The sequence below is a fragment of the Cotesia typhae genome, unplaced genomic scaffold (assembly GCF_013202065.1).
Source record: "Cotesia typhae breed Kobodo isofemale line unplaced genomic scaffold, CoteBio_Ctyphae scaffold_13, whole genome shotgun sequence".
NCBI classification, from domain to species: Eukaryota; Metazoa; Arthropoda; class Insecta; order Hymenoptera; family Braconidae; genus Cotesia; species Cotesia typhae.
Genome location: NW_027423774.1, coordinates 1869109 through 1885202, shown reverse-complemented (window position 1 = coordinate 1885202; position 16094 = coordinate 1869109). Strand labels below are relative to the sequence as shown.

The 16094-nt window shown below is 26.6% G+C and overlaps 5 protein-coding genes across 9 annotated transcripts; all 5 read left to right on the top strand.

Annotated features, from left to right (window-relative positions):
* The first annotated feature begins 642 nt into the window (after nt 1-642).
* On the top strand, nt 643-1702 carry LOC141534506 (soma ferritin-like). Its single transcript, XM_074253893.1, has 3 exons — nt 643-868; nt 965-1189; nt 1517-1702. The coding sequence occupies exons 1-3, from the start codon at nt 770-772 to the stop codon at nt 1700-1702; spliced, it is 510 nt and encodes a 169-aa protein (XP_074109994.1). The 5' UTR covers nt 643-769.
* Nucleotides 1703-2038: 336 nt separating this feature from the next.
* On the top strand, nt 2039-2973 carry LOC141534505 (soma ferritin-like). The gene is made up of 3 exons (XM_074253892.1): nt 2039-2295; nt 2388-2579; nt 2696-2973. The coding sequence occupies exons 1-3, from the start codon at nt 2044-2046 to the stop codon at nt 2966-2968; spliced, it is 717 nt and encodes a 238-aa protein (XP_074109993.1). The 5' UTR covers nt 2039-2043; the 3' UTR covers nt 2969-2973.
* A 161-nt stretch (nt 2974-3134) lies between these two features.
* Dnapol-alpha50 (DNA primase small subunit) lies at nt 3135-4899 on the top strand. The gene is made up of 5 exons (XM_074253887.1): nt 3135-3366; nt 3428-3578; nt 3650-3825; nt 3911-4311; nt 4385-4899. Exons 1-5 carry the CDS (start codon nt 3279-3281, stop codon nt 4790-4792), a joined length of 1224 nt encoding a protein of 407 aa, XP_074109988.1. The 5' UTR covers nt 3135-3278; the 3' UTR covers nt 4793-4899.
* A 151-nt stretch (nt 4900-5050) lies between these two features.
* On the top strand, nt 5051-7350 carry LOC141534504 (solute carrier family 35 member E3-like). 3 transcript variants are annotated; one of them, XM_074253889.1, is made up of 5 exons: nt 5051-5691; nt 5869-6021; nt 6086-6168; nt 6351-6489; nt 6993-7350. In XM_074253889.1, exons 1-5 carry the CDS (start codon nt 5203-5205, stop codon nt 7059-7061), a joined length of 933 nt encoding a protein of 310 aa, XP_074109990.1. In that variant the 5' UTR covers nt 5051-5202; the 3' UTR covers nt 7062-7350. The 3 variants fall into 3 exon arrangements, with proteins under 3 accessions (XP_074109990.1, XP_074109991.1, XP_074109992.1); XM_074253890.1 differs by having other exon boundaries at nt 6351-6518; XM_074253891.1 differs by having other exon boundaries at nt 6351-6548.
* Nucleotides 7351-7828: 478 nt separating this feature from the next.
* Nucleotides 7829-16052, top strand: LOC141534763 (uncharacterized). 3 transcript variants are annotated; one of them, XM_074254330.1, is made up of 8 exons: nt 7829-8426; nt 9161-9619; nt 9695-11433; nt 12085-12240; nt 12862-13242; nt 13473-14546; nt 14630-14864; nt 14936-16052. In XM_074254330.1, the coding sequence occupies exons 2-8, from the start codon at nt 9250-9252 to the stop codon at nt 14971-14973; spliced, it is 3993 nt and encodes a 1330-aa protein (XP_074110431.1). In that variant the 5' UTR covers nt 7829-8426; nt 9161-9249; the 3' UTR covers nt 14974-16052. The 3 variants fall into 3 exon arrangements, with proteins under 3 accessions (XP_074110431.1, XP_074110429.1, XP_074110430.1); XM_074254328.1 differs by having other exon boundaries at nt 9161-11433; XM_074254329.1 differs by lacking the exon at nt 7829-8426 and adding an exon at nt 8527-8902 and having other exon boundaries at nt 9161-11433.
* Nucleotides 16053-16094: the final 42 nt, after the last annotated feature.

Here is a 16094-nt window from a genome sequence, read left to right as displayed (position 1 = left end):
ATTTATAATAAAAAATATAAATAAATTTTTTCAAATTAAATTTATCCACTCATCGTGATTTTAAATAAATATATTTAAAGAATATGATGATTTTTAATAATTTAATACATTTTTTAATTAAAAATTATAAATAATTTAACTTGAAAACTATTGGATTAAATTTTAGTCAATTTTTTTTTTGAAAACTTGTTTGAGACATATTTAATATTTTTATTTCATTGCGCTTGGGGGTAATTGTCGGTATTGACCTGTCAAAACGGTATGATTCATAAAAATTGATAAGAAAATAATAAAATACGGTTCAATTGTTAAAAAATGAACTTGTTTTGAAGTTATTAAAAATTTGGAGTTTAAAGTAAACAGTGATTTTTCAATATTGGGGCTTAAAGACTCAATAATTAATTATGAATTTTATTTCATTAGAAAATACCAAAATTCATAATAAATAATTTGAAAAATTTAATTGATTAATATATTTATTTTTAAACATAAGTCAAGTAAGTTAAAAAACCATTCAAAATTTATTAGTTGTTTATTTTAATAAACAAGTAAATAATATTTCAACTGAAGACATATATCATTGTTGCACGCACATGCGCAAGATCTTACTTTCATTGTATATATAAGTGAAAGAATAAATATCATGTCAGTGTAAAATAAATCAGACTCACGTGGATCGGTAGTGATATTCCAACAAATAGCTTGCGGCAAAAGATAAAATAATAATTGGAACTATATAAAATTTAAAAGTGTGATTTAAAAATACACAATGAGTCTCGTAAGGCAAAATTTTAATGCCGACTGTGAAAATGCGCTTAACAAACAAATCAATATGGAATTGCACGCAAGTTATGTCTACTTGTCAATGGTAAAGGCTAAAATATTGATTATTTTAAGTACAATATTTTTTAAGTTAATTTTTAGATTTTAAATAATAAAAATACATATTTTTATTTTGATCCAGGCTTTTTATTTTGACAAGAGTGATGTAGCTCTTCAAGGATTGCATCAGTATTTTAAACAGGCCTCTGATGAGGAACGTGAACATGCTATGAAATTTATGACATATCAGAATAAACGAGGAGGTTCTATTATTTTGAGTGACATCAAGTCGCCGGAAAAAGCGGAATGGGGTAGTGCTAAAGATGCTATGACAGCAGCTTTGGAGCTCGAGAAGAAAGTCAATTCGGTAAAATATTTATATCTTCTTATGATTTTCCAGTCGATAATTACAATCAAATTGCAGTATTTTGAGGACCAAAAATGTTTATTATTTTTTTTTTTGTATTAAAACTGCGTAGTTAAAATTGAATATTATTGTTTCTAAACGTAATGATAACGTTTATGCGTCGTTATCAGAGTTTCAAGGATGGGGAAGTTGGTGTCAATTTCATTGTCTGTAAAAATAAAAAACACTTGTGTTATTCAAATATAGAACGAAAAATGTATTCATTAATTTTAGAATTGACCAATTCTGGCAATTAATTTCATCAACTTATAAATTTTATCATTTCAGAGTCTGCTTGAACTTCATGCTCTGGCTTCAACTCACAATGATGCAAATTTACTGGACTTTTTGGAAAGTGAATATTTGCAAGAACAAGTTGACGCTATTAAAGAAATCGCTGATCATGTTACCAATCTCAAAAGAGTCGGAGAAGGTTTAGGAGTATTCATGTTTGATAAATCACTGAAAGAATAATTTTTATAATGAATATTGCTTAAATCTTATCATTGTATATACGTTGCGCGCAGTAATAGCAGTATGTTGCTGTATTAATTAAATTTATAAAGCGTTAATTGAAGTTATTATGAATATATTAATTGTTGAATTAAAATTAAAAGAAAAACAAAAATAATTATATTAGCAATTCAAGTCTAAGAACATAAATTCAATAATATCGATGAATTTTATAATAAATATACATATAAATCTTTTTACAACTTTCAATTGTTTCTGGCATTACTTCATTAAAAATATTTTTAACCTCATGATAAATGTCAAAATTTTAGTACTAAATTTTTTTTTAATTTTTAAAAATAATGTCAATAATTCAAAAGATACTTTTTCCAAAATTGCTTACTGTTATTTCAAAACGTACTTATTACATAAAAGACAAAAATGAATCGAATGAGGGAATTTATTCACCAAAAACTGCAAACGATTGTGATGGACAAATTAAAAAATGGCCTTCAGAAAAGAGGCTTCAATTTAATTTTCATCCTGAAACAGAAACAGCTTTTAATCAACAGATCGGTACCGAATTCAAAGCTTTTTACAATTATTTATCTATGGTATGAATAAAAATAATACTTATACATTATTTTTACATCACTAAATATTTAAAATACTCTATAAATGTAATTCTTATTTTCTTTGAAATAAGGCGGCATTTTTTGGCCGAGCAGATGTAGTAATGCCCGGATGTCAATCATTTTTTACTCAAATGTACATGGAGGAATTTGAACATGCATTGCAATTTTTAAACTATGTAAACATGAGAGGAGGATCAGTAAATTTGTCTGGCATCTCACCTCCCAATGTGCAAAACTGGAATTGTCCACTTTATGCATTCAAAGTACTGAAAAAATACTAAATTGTTTAGATTTGATATCATATATAACTCAATAATACTGTTCAATTATATAATATAATACATTTACTGAATATTAGTGATAATTTATATACTTTTAGGAAGCTTTAAAACTAGAAATTGCTGTGACAAATAAACTAGTAACTGCAAATGAAATTGCTGAAAAGCACAAAGACTTAAGCGCAAGTGATTTTATTGTCACTGGCTATTTGGAAAATCAAATGAAAAGTGTTAATGAATTTGAGAAATTTATAACAGTTCTTTCTGGGATTGGAGACAAAACTCTGTCAAGATTTATGTTTGATAAAGATTTAATGGATAATTATGTACTTTCAAAATTTAATGTTTTACAAAATAAAAATAAAAATAATTAAATTATATGAAAATTTGTATTAATGAGTGTATAAAATTCAAAATATAAAGCTTAGGTCATATGTCTCCGCGAAAATTCTCAGTAATAAAGAAAATTTCTGCAATTACCATACCCTGACAAGTTAGAAAAAAATTAGTTTTCAATTTTCTCCACCAGTCGTTTTCGTGGCGCATTTCGAAACTCACCCAAATGTCTGTTGTTTATGTTTACAATACTTGCCGCCAAATCTTTGGCCAAAAATATTACTCCAGTGAATCACTTGTTGAGTTACCTCATGATATTTTAAAAATTAAATAAATAAATAAATAAAAATGGAAAATATTACGGATCTTCTAAAAGTTTATTACTCAAGATTATTTCCTCTTGATGAATATTACAAATGGCTCAGCTACGGAGATGGTAATAAATATTATGTCAAAACTTAAATTTCGAAGGTTATAATAAAAACTTATGATTTCAGCGGATTTATTCAAGCTCAGAGAATTTTCATTTACCCTTGAAGGCGACATATATATCCGATATCAAGCCTTTAGTGATCAGAATGATTTAGGAAAAGCATTAGTATCAATGTTTCCAGTAAAAATTGATATTGGCGCAGTCTTCAATATTTTGTAATTTTTATTCATATAATTTAAATTAAGCAATTCTATTTATCCAAATTTAATTTTAATTTTACTTGCAGCCCAGGAGAAAAATCAGGATCTAAAAAATTAGAAGCTATGGAAAGAGAACTTGTTTTTGATATTGATTTGACAGATTATGATGAAGTGAGAACCTGCTGTTCAGAAGCAAATATCTGCAACAAATGTTGGAAATATATGTCAATTGCTTGTAAAATACTTGACGTTGCTCTTCGAGGTAGTAATTATTTAATAAATCATATTTATGTTTAATTTTTACTGATCTATAATTAATATTTATTTTTTAATTACATATAATATAGATGACTATGGTTTTGAACACATATTGTGGGTATTTTCTGGTCGACGTGGTATTCATGCATGGATCTGTGATTCAGTAGCTCGGTCATTAGATTCTCCACAGAGAGGAGCTATTGCTGAGTACTTTCAATTGATTTTTGGAGGTGCTTATTCTAAAAGAAAAGTCAATTTGTACAAAATTCACCCATCAGTTAGACGAGCGCTAAATATTATTTCTCCTATTTTTGTGCCAATGTGTGTCGAAGAGCAAAATATGCTAGGTACGGAAAAAAATATCAACAAGTTTTTAACACTTTTGCCTGATGATGACACGAGGAAAGAAGTCAAAAGCTTATTTGATAGATATACGACCAGCTTAGACCGGTGGAATGCATTCTTGAGTTATTATGAACAGACCAAAGGAGTAAGTTATAAGTACCCCCTTAATTAATAATTGAAAAAAAATTTTTTTTTACCATTAATTATTTTCATTATAGAAAGGTTCTAAGTGGAGACAATACAAGAATTTCATTGATGAAATAATGATTGAATATTGTTATCCTCGACTGGATATAAATGTAACTAAAGGCTTGAACCATTTACTAAAATCACCGTTTTGCGTTCATCCTAAAACTGGTAAAATATCAGTTCCATTTAATCCAAAAGCTGTTGATAAGTTCGACCCGATGACAGTTCCCACCATACACAAAGTCATTGAAGAAATCAATGCTTATGATAATTTAGACAAAACTGTTGAAGGTGATTCCAGTCAGGCCAAAAGGATAAAAGATTATAAGAAAACTAGTTTGAATAAGCCATTGCATGTATTTAATGAATTTTTACGGAAATTAGAACATGCGAGAACTAAAGAAAATATTGCAGCGGTTGAGTTGATGGATTTCTGAAATTATAATTCTGTCACTGAACTTGGTTAAATTATTTTTTATACTCTTTCCTTTTGTATGCAGAATTATTTTAACTTTCTTTAATAAATAATTTATAGCAAAAAAAATTTTTTAATTTTTAAAATGAACTTGTAGAAATTATTTTTTAAAAATAATTTTTTAGAATAAATTTTTTTGTTAAAGAAAATTAAAAAATTGTCAAACAACAGCTAAATTAAATATCATTCATATTAAAGTTCCTTCTCATTTCGCATATCAGTTCGAAATAATTCTCGCGTTGAAACTGTACCTAAATATATTTACTATATTATGTTCACCATAATAAAAGGAATGTAAATAACAATAGAGACATGCCGGTTGATAGAAACTTGTAAATAATTTTAATTAAAAGAACAAAATCAATCATAAACATGAACAAAAAAACTACAGTATTATATCTAGTACTTAATGTATTTTTTTCGATACTAATAGTCTTGTTAAACAAATGGGTGTACTATAACATTGGTTTTCCAAACATAACTCTGTCAATGATACACTTCATAGTGACATTTATTGGGTTGATAATATGTGAAAAATTTGATGTATTTTGTATAAAAGATGTTGCTGTTAAAGAAATGTTATTTATTGCAATGACCTTTTGCGGGTTCGTCGTCCTGACAAATTTGAGTTTGGCCCACAATACAGTCGGGACTTATCAGATTGCTAAAATGTTGACGACTCCATGTGTCATTATCATACAAATGTCATTTTATAACAAACACTTTGGTCTCCCAGTTAAATTAACACTCATTCCAATTGTATTGGGAGTAATTATTAATTTTTATTACGATATACAATTTAATATTCTAGGAACGATTTATGCGACTCTTGGAGTGCTTGTGACATCGCTTTACCAAGTGGTAATTCATATTATTCTATAAAAATTAATTTGGCAGATATTTAATAATTTTATTTTTGTTAAAAAAATTCTTAAAATTTTCAAGAATCTACTAAATTAATTTTCATCTTTCTAAAAGAAAAGTTATTTATTAAAATATGTTACTTTTTTTTTTTTTTTTTTTTTTTTTTTTTTACAGTGGATCAATCAAAAACAAAAAGAACTGCAAATGGACCCTATGCAACTTTTGTATTATCAAGCTCCTTTATCTGCTTTAATGCTCTTATTTATTGTATCTATTGTTGAACCTATTGGTAGTACCTTGAGCCACAATTGGTCTATTTTTGACATCGTAAGTTTAATATTTTTAAATTAATATTTTTTATTTAATTAACGGACTTGCTTTTTTGTTTTAGGTCATGGTCCTGTTTTCTAGTGTTGTAGCATTTTTTGTTAATCTTACGTCTTATTGGATCATAGGAAAAACATCGCCCTTAACGTATCCTTGTTATTAATTATTTGTAATTAATTAGATATAATTAATAATATTGAAAAATGTGTTTTTTAACATTGAAGCGGAAAGCCTGGTAGGATCAGGAATTTTTACGGATTAATAGACATACTTTAATTAAACACAATTAATCTTAACAAATATCTTTTCCTTAATTTTCACGAATATAGATACAATATGGTTGGACATTGTAAATTTTGTTTATTATTATTAGGTGGTTCAATTGTATTTAAAGAATCTCTAGCGTTAAATCAAGCTATTGGAATTACATTGACATTAGGAGGAATTATTTCTTATACTCATGTGAAGGCAAGTTTAAACAAACAATTCATAAATTAGTTGAGTATTTATTATTTTGTTAACTAGAAGTAAGTACTTGGAATTTATTTATTTGATGCAATAAATCTGATTTTTAAATATTCTTGACTTTGGCAAGAATATTAAGAGAAAAAAAAAAATAATCGTCTAAGATTACCGAGATCTTATGCAATCAATAATAATTTATTATTTTTATGGTCATCTTATTTTTTATGACTAGGTCTTAAATTTTTTTTTTTAGTCCAGTAGTCGAAGTAATAATAAAATTTTTTTTTTTTTTTTTCAAGCTTAAGAAAAGTCACAAAAATATCGGCTGAAATTTTTCACGGCCAGAAGCAAGCGACCATGAAAGTAATAATTAACTAGCTAATGTATTTATAGAAATTTGAAAAAAAAAAATTGCAAGATATCAGAAAATCTTACTATCATTAATTGAAAATACTGGTATTAATTTTTTTTATTAATAATAAATAATAATTAACTTGAATTCACAGATGAAAGACAATCAATTGACTGCAGAGTCACAAATTGAAGAAGGAAAGCCTTTTGTACATAAGATATAATCATAATCAAACTAAATATCCTGTTTCATAATATTACCTTGAAATCGTATGTGAAAGCTCGATGATTTTATCGTACAAGTTACTGATTATTTGAAATATCAGTGATTAATTAATGCACGATATCAAAATGAATATTTATTTATATTATTGGCTTAAACGTCAGTAAATATTTATTTTCAGACGGTTAAAATCTTTGTTGTAACAACTGTATATAACATTCTTTTTATTTTACATAAATTTATAACCATTGTTTTTTTATAACTGTAAAATACTTTAAAAATAAATGCTTAAAAAAAAAAAAAACGTGGTATAATTTCCTCTTATAATTTGTCACTTTTTTTTTCCTCTTATGATTCTATTTATAAGTGTCGCATTCCATTTAAATTTAAAGCGACAATAATCTGAATTCCAAATCAAAAAATAATTACAATATTTACTTAAAAATTAAACTATTATAATTTTTTAATTTTTTTTTAATAAATAAATTTGCTCCGAAAAATTATTTCTGAAAAATTGCATTTTTTTGATTTTCTAAATGTCAATTTATCTGTTAAAAAAATTTTTTAAATTAATTATCATTACAAGTTGTACTAAATAAAATAAATTATTAAAGTGACATTAAATTTAGCTGTCACTTCACAATTGTTTTAATTTTTTTTTAACAAATAAATTATAGCAAAAAAAAAATTATTAAAAAAATGGACTTGTAGAAATTTTAATAAATTAAAAATTGTCAAGTGACAGCTAACTTTAATCTCATAAATAAATGTAATATGAAATAATAATTATATTTTATTGTATCTGTAATGAGCTGTATATATAATTCTGTAAATTACAAAAAAGGTCATACAATTATTCTATATAACGATGAATTATGGTAACAAAAAAAAATATTTATAGAACACCGTTGAACTTAATTTAAATAACGAGTACAACACTCGTTCTAAAACATCCAATTCTATCCTTCAGCTTCAGCCAACTCTATAATCACTCTACATGCATATACCGTCGTACATACACGCTGTTCAGCAGTCAGTAACTTCAAGTAATACTTATAACATATAATATATAAATATACACAACGTATCATATATTCCAATTCTGTTTTATCTTTCTATTCTTTCAGTGCGCAATTTAACACGCATTTTATCGTTGACACAAAAGTTATTTTCAATTATTATTATCAGGACTAAAGTTTATGTATATGTATATTATCAAGCTATTAAATAAAATATAGTATGACTTCTAACTTGTGTCGTGACGGTTTTGTATTTTAATTTATTTTTTAAACTTAAGGCGAATGTAATTGTGTATACTAAATGTAAAGACGACAATTATTCGAATCTACAAGCGAAAGTTTTTAGAGTAAATATTTTTTGTTTACTTTTTATTTTTTTAATAATATATCTTCATGCGTTTATTATATAAAAAAAAACAAGTTATTTATTTATAAAAGTGATTAATTAATTACTATTTTACGTTGATGATTTTTTAGCTTCGGTATTTATAGATATTTTTACTTTAAATATTTATTTTTATTGTAAATATTTCAATTGTTTACTAAATAGTTTACAGTTACTGTAATTTAATATTCAATGTGTGTAATTATAAATATTTATAACTGTCACTCCAAAATAACCTAACTTTTTACTAAACAATGCAACAGGTGTTTAATTTCTTTTTTTTTTGTTCTATAAAAATAGTGTTGTTAAATTATTTGTTGTATAGTAAATAGTAAATTTATGGTACATAAAACAAAAAGTATCTGACAGTTTTTATAAGTTTTTAAATAAATCAATTGATTGGTGTGTAAAAATATAAAATAAAGTTTAAAACAACAGGTATTAAATAATTTTATCATTCAGATATTTTTTTGATTTAAAAATTTATTATTAGGTGTTTGTTTTTTTCCTAAAAAAAATTGAATATCAAAAAAAAAATTAACTTTACTTTTTAAAAATTTTTTAATTAAATGATTAAAAAGAAGAAAATTCAATATTTAATTTTTTAATTTTGAATAAAACATTTATTAGAAAATTTTTGACATTAAATATTATTTATTTAAGACAATTAATTATTAAAATTTTTAACAATTTCAGGTGATTTAAAATCCAGGATTCAGTTTGATTGATATAAAAATACCGATGTTTAATTGAGCGTGAATAAAGTGAAAGTTAAAGGCTAAAAGATGTCTTACTTGACGTCTGAAAATGGCACGATGGTTAATATGATAAAACAAAAGTTTGAACAAAACTTGTCTACTAAAACTTCAATTGAAAATAACACTAAAAATAATCATGACAATGAAGATAATGACCAAAAAGAACAATTACGTAGATCACTAAGTGCTTCTCCAGTTAAAATAAAAAAAAATTTGAAGCTAAATGTCACGAGACAGTTATCGAATCCTGGTAAAAATATTAAACGAACGCCGGCTTTCAGAGGAGACAAGCTTACAAAAATAAGAAACTTGCATTCGCCGTCCAAGGAAAAAGTATTTTCCATAGTTAATCAAAATGTTAAAATATTCGAAGAGAAACCAGAGTACGGTAAGCTAGGTAAGGTCAAAAAAAAATCTACAGAAGATGATGTTGTAGATGTTGATGCACAAGATAAAGATTTTGATGTTGTAGATTATGGTGATAAAAATAAGTACGAGTATAAAAGTATTAAAAACAGCAATCGGCCACCGTTGACCAAAGAAAAGAACGTAACTTGTGAAAATTCTGTTAAAACAACTGTGATCTCACGACAAAAAAATATATCACCTATTTATAATTTAGATTATGATTTTGGTCAGGCATCAAAACGTCTTAATACTACTAATGATCATGTTGTTTCATTTAATAATTTACAAAAAAAAAATCCAACTCAATTTGATAAATTCATAATGAATGGTGCTGAGTATACAAAAGTAATAAAATCAAATACGGTTAATGATAAAAGTATAAAGTCTAATGAGTTTACTCAAGATAATGACGGAGATAATACAATGATAGACATTAGAGAGGAATTATCACGACGAAAATCAACGAAGCTTGAGAAAGATGAGTACAATAATAATTCATGTGAAGCAACTATCCCAGCTGCTTCTTCTTTAAAGTCTGATGATGAATCAACTGATGAATTGACCGACAGGCTGAAAGCAGCATTAAAAGCTCCACTGCCATCTGGTCCCCCACCAAAAAAACCTCCCAGGACTTTTGCTCACTGTCCGGTAAGTCGAAGATATAATTTAGATGCTGGAGAAAATGTTAAATCTTTGTGGACGAGGGATAGACTAGATTCTTGTGAAAAAAATACCGGACTCGATGTAATTGGATTGTCAAAATCTGTAAGGAATTATGAAGTTATTCCTGGTGATGAAGATAATAGTGAAGCGGATAATGGCAATGGTAACGAAGATGATGATGATGTTGTTTCTGGGTCCTCAAAAGACCGGGTAAAAATAGGAGAGAAAGAAACTGGACTAAGCTCAGCACACAATGTACAAAATTTAAATAGTGCATTGCCCAGTAAAAATAGTTCAGCATTAAATGACATTAAAGAACATTCTCCCACGGCATCAACGAGTTCCGTTAAATGTCGCACCGTTCGTGACTCGAAGAAAATGTTGGAAAAACTTGAAACTGTGTTAATTCAACATCAAAAAGCCCTGGGACCAAAAGTGATAGTACCTAGAAAAGAAAAATTTGAATTAGACATGCATTTTAATAATAATATCAGCATTAATAATAAGAAAAATCAAAATGATTTGGACAATATTGAAAATACGGATAAAAATAAATTTTTCAACAGGCTATCTCGTACATTAGATGACCCTAAAAAAGGAAATAATGAAAGTAAAAATTCAGAGTCAAAAACACGAAAGCACTCGACGTTTGATTGTTTGCCATATTTAAATTGTGCGAGTCCAATGATGTATCAACAGCCGAATTTTAAAACATACTTTACAGAATCATCCTCGGTCTCATTAAATGGATTGAAGTCTAAATCCGATGACGTTTTAAACAATTCAATTTCAAATATTTTATCGAGTAATAATGATTTTTACGATCAGCAATTGAGTCCAGCTGCTAAAAGATTATCAACAGAATTAACGACATTTCTTGACGGTAAACGGCGACAAAGTAATTCATCAGCTAAAAATGAAGAGCGTATTTATGCAGAGCCATTTTCATTTGATCAAAAAAGCGGTACAGATATTATGGAGTTAAGTAAATTATCACCGGAAGAGCACAATTATTTATCCCATAATTGGCATCAGTGTGACAATGGATTTATTAGTAATCAAAAGCGACAAAATACTTCTGATGAATCGCTATCCTTTCCACCGAGAGAAAAGAAGAGAGAACCCGAGTTGCATTATATGGTATATACTCAAATTAATAATTAATTCTTTTATTTATTTATTTATTTATTTATTTTTTTTTTTTTTTTCACTATTTTTCAGCGAATAAATAAAGCACTAGTTCACACGATCCCGTTAATTGTAAAGTAACCATATAATCAAATATTCCCACAGTCTTTCAATAAATATATTAATAGTAATGTGATAACTAATGGTATTAAATTATATATTTTTTATATAAATTGTATTATTTTCGTATAATTTTAAATATTATGTTGTATCACAAGGCCATTAGTTACTTCTTGTTTTTAAACAGTTAAATAATCTAGAACAGATAATGAATTTTTAGCACAAAATTCTCACTCTGTTAAAATATCATGAGAAAATTCGTCATTTTATTGTTTAGTACAGAGTTTTAATGCTCTAAATTCCGGAGCAATTATCTTCAAATGTGTTTTTTCTTTTTTAATTATCACAATAATTATAGTCATCTAATTGACCCAAAAAATGAAGAGATCTGATGATAGGCTGGTAGATTGTATTGACTTGAAATTTTCCCCATAGGCATCAATTAATTACCCAATATAATTACTTATATTGTACTATATATATAGATATATGTATACTACAGATAAATAATAATTATCTTTTTTTTTTTTTTTTTTTCATCAGTGTACACCAATAGATCCACTTCTTTTGGAAAATAATAATAACACATCAAAAACTAAGGAGTTGGACAAATTATCACAAGATATTAATTTTCATACATTTCTCAATAAATCCAATTCATTGTCCAGATCATTTTTGGATGGACCGAGTCAAATTAAGGTACAAAAATATTAATTTATAATTATGAAAAAATATTAATAAGGACAAATCATTTTTTTTTAATTTTTTTTAATTAATTTAAAAAACTTTTTCTACAACTTCACATTTTTCAATAGTATCTTCTATAAAATACGCCTTAATAACATCTGAAACGTGTTAAATTTGTATTAATGAATAGAAGTGATGAGAGAACGTAAAAGAAGCTGCACAAGATACGTAATGACTCATAAATTTTATTGAGAGTGATCTTTGTTTTCATTTGTACTGGCGTTAGAATAAACCACAAGTTATAAATTCTGATTTTTGTATTTATAAAATTGATATTAAATTAAAAATCTATACACAACACAATATTAGAAAAAAATAAAAAATAGATTTTTATTTATTCGCGCGCATTTACTAAATTAAAGTCCTTATTGATAGATGTATATACCATAACGACACCCATCACTAATAAAACTTATTTATTGATGACGTAAAGGAAATATATAATGGATTAATTACGATGATTCAATGTATCGTCATAAAAGTAGATACATCCTAGTGCGCTTGTGTTTTTTTAAATAAAAATATATCTGTAAAAATTGATTTAATATACAAAAACTCTTTATTGATAAAAAGGTGGAGCAGCTATTGAATCAAGCATTCGGACCGAGTACGATGGCTGGAGTGGAGATATCGACTGACTCGAACACTTCTTCGGACACAGACTCCATAGCCTCTACACCCTCATCTGCCAACGACGAACTGTCAAGCTTCAATGAAAAATTACGATTGTTTAAGCACCGAGAAAACAGCACCAGTAAAACGAATAAAGAAGAATTGCATCGTAATCTTACTGAAAAAAGGAAACATTATGTTAGGCGTGTTTCTATAAAATATTCGGAAAAACATGAGACTAGCTTTCGAGACCGACGTGATAAACTGTTTGATGTCTGTTTGCTTGTCGAGCTCAATTTATGTACTAGAGAACCGTACATCAAAGATAAATATCCTATTTATGTAAGTACAAAATATATTTTTATATTAACTTGATAAGACTTATTTTTTTTTTATTTGCAAAAAAAAATTTTTAATATTGAAATTCTGAAGGTTTATTTTATTGAAAAATATATTTAACGTTTATCCTGAGCAATTAAAAAAAAATGTATGTCTTTGAAAAAATTCAATACATAATCTACAAATGATTTTAATTATTGTTTTTTTTTTTTTTTTTTTTTTTTTTTTTATAGGCAAAAGCACCAGCATGGATTGAAAATTTTTGTTTTCCTGACGCTCAAGATTGGCCATCATCAGACCCAAATCAAAATCAATTTTATTCTCTATTTTTGATGGACGATAAAGGTGACTGCAGGTACGGTTATTGTTGCCGAGTTAAACCAGAGGGTGGACCGATATTGCCACTGGCTTATTGTATGATTACTAAATTTCGAGCCAGTGGATTTTATCACAAAGTTTTATTAGAACTTGAATCGCGACACGGATTACCTGATAAAAAACGTAGAAAATTTATTGAAGATTTGTATAATAGTCCAATGCCAAAGCCAGGCAATTTTATTAAATTAACAACTGATAAAATAGAAATATTAACCGTTAGTAGCCATAACAATAATTTTATGAGTAATGACAATGACATTTGTTCAACTGCTAGCGAAACGAATGGTACAAATGATGTCATATTAAATAATGAACATAGATCCGTTAAAGTAGAACCTTGCTCGCCAGAGAAAATAATTGTACGTTCAGGTGATCCTAGATTAGAAGAAAAAGACATGAGTCAATTATTTGACGCCGTAAGCAATAAAGTACTTATATTTTTATTTGGTACTTTATTATTGGAACGCCGTGTCGTTCTCGTTTGTGAAAAACTAAGCAAATTGTCATCGTGCGTTGAAGCACTGCAAAGTTTGCTTTATCCATTCAATTGGCCGCATACATTCATCCCCGTTCTACCCAATATTCCAGAGCTATCTGAAATTTTACAAGCACCGCTGCCATTTGTCATTGGTATTTTGAAGTCCAAAAATGGAGCGAATACCCAAGTGGACTCTATACAAGACGGAATTGTTATTGATCTTGATACGTCGAAAGTTCTTTGTGCAGTGGGAGACGAGTCAACTATTTTACCTTCACGACTGCAAAAAGGAATCCGGTGTGCATTGCAACTGGTATCGAGCAATGTCAGGCCAGCTGATGGAATCAGAAATTTTCTTGTTTCTGAAGCATTTCTTCGGGTGTTTGTTGAAACTTGTATACACTTTGATAAACATTTAGTTACACAGCAAGATGGTAAAATTATTTTTCAGGTAATTTTTATTCTTCTATTATTAATATTTAAGAGCTTTCACTGTAATACTAATAATAATTTATTTTTTTAATGGATTTACAGAAAGAATCATTCGTTAAAGCATCTCCTAGTAAAACTTACAGATATTTCCTCGAGTGGTTTGTTGAAACTACAATGTTTAATACATTCGTGACGGATTATATTGCCCACATCGAAGGTACCACGGTCCACGACTACTACAATATTAAATTATTCATCCAAAGAGTTGCGGAATATCGAAAATCTGTCGAAACAAATTCACAATCTAAGAAGTTTTTGTCTAAAAAAAAAACTTTTGGTAAGATTAATTTATTATCAATAATTTTTATATTTGTTTGGATAATTTTATAAAAGTGGGTTTGATTTTAGGTGATCGTCTTAAAGATTTAACAAATTTTTACACTTAAAAAAAGGTAAAAAGGTCGGTATAATTAGACATCGTCAATTAAAAAAGCAATTGAAAATATTTATTTTTGAATCTCAATAATGGCTTCGAGTAGCTTTAATTAGCAGTAACGTTGACAATAATGTGTAATAATAAATTACGCCAATTACACTATATACATCTTATTATTGTTTTAGAATTACAAGTTTTTATTATTTTTTTATTAATATTTTATTTAACTTCAAGGTCTGAAGTAAAATTGTCATTTAGTGAGCTATGAATCTCATTTTATTCTAACAAAAGAATAAATTTAATTTATTAGATACGTCAATTTTAAAGAGTATTATTACTTAATCATTATTTTATAAAAATTCGAATTTATAGTTTTGAAAAATTAATAATTATGCTTGAAAATTTCATTTATAAATATTATTTTTGTGTAAAAATTGTTTTTAATTAATACGAAGAGTATGATATAATTTAATTATATAAAAATCATTTGATAATTTAGTATTATATTTTTATACTTTATTTAAAAGTCGATGATATGATTAATACCCGGTGAATACAAAATTTTTTGTTAAAATCTAGTAATTTAAATTCGTTTAAAGATTTTTTTAGGAAAATTGAAGAAATAAATTTTTAAAAATGTAAAATAATCTTCGATTGATATGATTTTTATGCTAACCGCACAAATCATAAATATTTACAGTTGTAAAACATTATAAATGTTTAGATATAAGTATAAAAGGTACAAAATAAGTAAATAGTTATTTTGTTCAATTTTTAACTATTTTACCGTACTGTGTCTTAAAAAGTGCCTTGTATGGAACCGGCTATTATTTGTAATTGCTTTCACTGTTTTCGTTGATAGAAAAAAAAAAGTGTTATAAATTTTTGAACCAAATTTTTGTCCATGCGCAACGTACTTACTACATATGGATATAAATACTGTTGCCATGATTTATACTGTGATTATTTATTGCATTAATTGTAGTTTATAGTTATATTAATATGTTTAAATTATTAGATTGTTTACGTAATTAAGATATAATGTATTCTTGATTTTTTATGTATATTAAACAATATTTTCAGTAAAAACTGTCTAATATAATTTCTTCATTTATAATTTCATATAAAATT